General features: G+C 42.6%; 1 protein-coding gene and 3 non-coding genes across 4 annotated transcripts; all 4 read right to left on the reverse strand.

Moving 5' to 3' along the window:
• Positions 1–176: 176 nt before the first annotated feature.
• Positions 177–250, reverse strand: Pmar_PMAR025281. Its single transcript has one exon. It is a non-coding gene; the product is annotated as a tRNA-Arg (tRNA).
• Positions 251–491: 241 nt separating this feature from the next.
• Positions 492–565, reverse strand: Pmar_PMAR025282. Its single transcript has one exon. It is a non-coding gene; the product is annotated as a tRNA-Arg (tRNA).
• Positions 566–806: 241 nt separating this feature from the next.
• On the reverse strand, positions 807–880 carry Pmar_PMAR025283. The gene has a single exon. It is a non-coding gene; the product is annotated as a tRNA-Arg (tRNA).
• A 622-nt stretch (positions 881–1,502) lies between these two features.
• On the reverse strand, positions 1,503–2,016 carry Pmar_PMAR025284 (retrovirus polyprotein, putative; the record flags this gene model as incomplete). The annotated part of the gene is made up of 1 exon (XM_002766638.1): positions 1,503–2,016. A coding segment is annotated over one exon (514 nt), but the record flags the coding sequence as incomplete, so codon positions are not given.
• Between the last annotated feature and the right edge of the window lie 1,051 nt (positions 2,017–3,067).

Below are 3,067 nucleotides of genomic sequence, written 5' to 3' on the forward strand. Positions count from 1 at the left end.
TTGGTCAATCCGTCAGGATACGTGAGCGGAATTCGGATTGCTCAGGTACAGCCGTTGGTGCGCACCACTATCTCATGTGCTTGCCTTCAGCGTCTTGTGCAAACTAGTTGGAGCTTCACATCGGATGCCCGATTTCGTTGACGTAGGATAGATGAAGAGGAAATGAGATTGATGTATACCCGATGCAGGATTCGAACCTACGACCATCTGCTCCGTAGCTAGACATTCTATCCAGCTGAACTAATCGGGCGATGAAGCTAGTCACTTTGATTGATATTAAAGTTGAATACTCTTCCGAAATGGTTTAGGCGGTAATTGGTCAATCCGTCAGGATCTGTGAGCGGAATTCGGATTGCTCAGGTACAGCCGTTGGTGCGCACCACTATCTCATGTGCTTGCCTTCAGCGTCTTGTGCAAACTAGTTGGAGCTTCACATCGGATGCCCGATTTCGTTGACGTAGGATGGATGAAGAGGAAGTGAGATTAATGTATACCCGATGCAGGATTCGAACCTACGACCATCTGCTCCGTAGGCAGACATTCTATCCAGCTGAACTAATCGGGCGATGAAGCTAGTCACTTTGATCGATATTAAAGTTGAATACTCTTCCGAAATGGTTTAGGCGGTAATTGGTCAATCCGTCAGGATACGTGAGCGGAATTCGGATTGCTCAGGTACAGCCGTTGGTGCGCACCACTATCTCAAGTGCTTGCCTTCAGCGTCTTGTGCAAAGTAGGTGGAGCTTCACATCGGATGCCCGATTTCGTTGACTTAGGATGGATGAAGAGGAAGTGAGATTGATGTATACCCGATGCAGGATTGGAACCTACGACCATCTGCTCCGTAGGTAGACATTCTATCCAGCTGAACTAATCGAGCGATGAAGCTGGTCACTTTGATTGATATTAAAGTTGAATACTCTTCCGAAATGGTTTAGGCGGTAATTGGTCAATCCGTCAGGATCTGTGAGCGGAATTCGGATTGCTCAGGTACAGCCGTTGGTGCGCACCACTATCTCATTGTTGTACTTGAACTCGATATCAGGTAGATGGGAAGAGAATAGAACATACAAGAGTAAGAGGAAAACCATAAGCTGGAGCTAAGATAGCTGCACAGCGTAACACAATTGTCATCAATAGTCAGATTACCAAGTAGTGATCGATTATACGGGCGTGCGCTATATCAAGTGCCCGTATATGTATCACATCTCCATCGCTTCGAAAATGGGCCTTATATCAACTTTATATCACAGGTATGCATCGTGACCACACTATTATCCGATTTCCGAATGCGAACCCTGTTGTCACTAAGCTGTTTTTCAACGACAGCCGGTGTCCATCTCCGCTGCAATTTGGTTACCGATCCGGTGACTCTTATAAGAACAGTCGATCCTGATTTCAATTGTAATGAAGTTGGTGTTCGTAATATTTCTTGTAGGTAAGGGAATGACTCATTGCATTCAATCGGTACCTCTGGTGGCAGACTTGCCGAGAATGTGAACACTTTGTCGTGTGGACTTTCTCCAGTTCTATTGGGGGTAATGTTATATTTAATGGCTGCTTTCTTTACTATATTGAAAAATGTTGCTGTCGAGGCTTTGCCAGTATCTATATGCGACCTTAAATATTCGTTTAAATATCTATGCCATCTTTCTATTTTTCCATTTGTGAAACTAGAATTTATGGGTGTCAAAATATGATTTATATTGAGCCTGTCGAGGAATATCTCTATTTCTTTAGCTTTAAACTGCGATCCATTATCTGTGTGAACCATAAGCGGTCGACGGTGGAACGTGTCGAAGATTGATTGCAAGAAATCTCGCACGTCAATCGACGTTGGCGTGTTCAGGCATGGTCTAACGACAACATACCCGGAACAGCTATCTTTCGCCGTTATAACATAATAACGACTGGCTCCACCTATATTTGCGTATGGTCCGCATATGTCGGAGTGTATTCTGTCCCATGGTCTCGGTGCTGGCTTGATAGCAACCAGAGGGGCTAATGGTTTATTATCTTTTGGAAAACTTTTGGCAGCTGAACAGATATTACATTTATGGGCATTACAGACTGATGCCAAACCGGGCATATCAACCCATTTTTTAAGCTGTTCAAATTGTGCTGCTCTACCCTCATGGTCATGAGTTAAACTTAATAATTGCTCAGCTTGATCACGCGGGATCTTAATACGCCCGTTATGTACTTCGTACTGTGTTAACCACTGTTTCAGATCTGTGGATCGCTGTTGTTCTTTAGACTCGCTACTTGTTATTGCTATTCCTTCAATGTTGTTCTCTTTTTCATATTCCTTTAAAACCATCATGAATTTTTGAGATAATTCTTTAGGCAGTCGTGACGGTGCGTCTGCTTTATTTTCGTCGGATGACACATAACTAACTTTGAGATCTATATTGTATGTTTTGATGATATCGTCTATTAATTGTAGTCTACCTTCGACAGCAGTACGACACATTCCTTTTATGGCTTGCCATTTTCTATTTTGCTTCCTTTTAAGCCAATGTTCTAATGAGATGTTGTCTACATATAAATCTACTTTTTGTTGTTGTATATGATAGGCTCGTAGATAATCAGTTACTATCTCTAGTCCTCGTAATGCTGCTTCGGTCTCTGCTACATTTATATGTCTTTTACAACTTTTGGGACGTAACCATGCTCTATCTTCCACTATTACGTCGCCGAAACAGAGAACAGCTGCCAGTCCTATTTGGCTAGCGTCAGTATATAAGCTCCATGGTTGTTTGTAATCTATCTGCCACACTCCTTTAACCGGATCATCTATGTTAATTAATCGCACTACCATTTTCCATAGGTTTTTTATTTCTTGGGGTAATTCACAGTCTTCCTTTGCGTTTCGTGATGGTAATGCAGCTGCTGTGATTCGTGTTAACATTGCCGATGTGAGTCTGAGCCAACCAGCAACCGGGTAGACAGGTGTTAGTTTTCCGATGCTTGATGCCAATTCCTTTTTTGTTGTTGGTTCAGTTCTTAGTATTTCTTTTATCGATTTACCTCTGCCCCATATTCCATTGTTATTTATGGTTATGCC

This window comes from Perkinsus marinus, assembly GCF_000006405.1.
Source record: "Perkinsus marinus ATCC 50983 genomic scaffold scf_1104296972178, whole genome shotgun sequence".
NCBI lineage: Eukaryota > Perkinsozoa > Perkinsida > Perkinsidae > Perkinsus > Perkinsus marinus.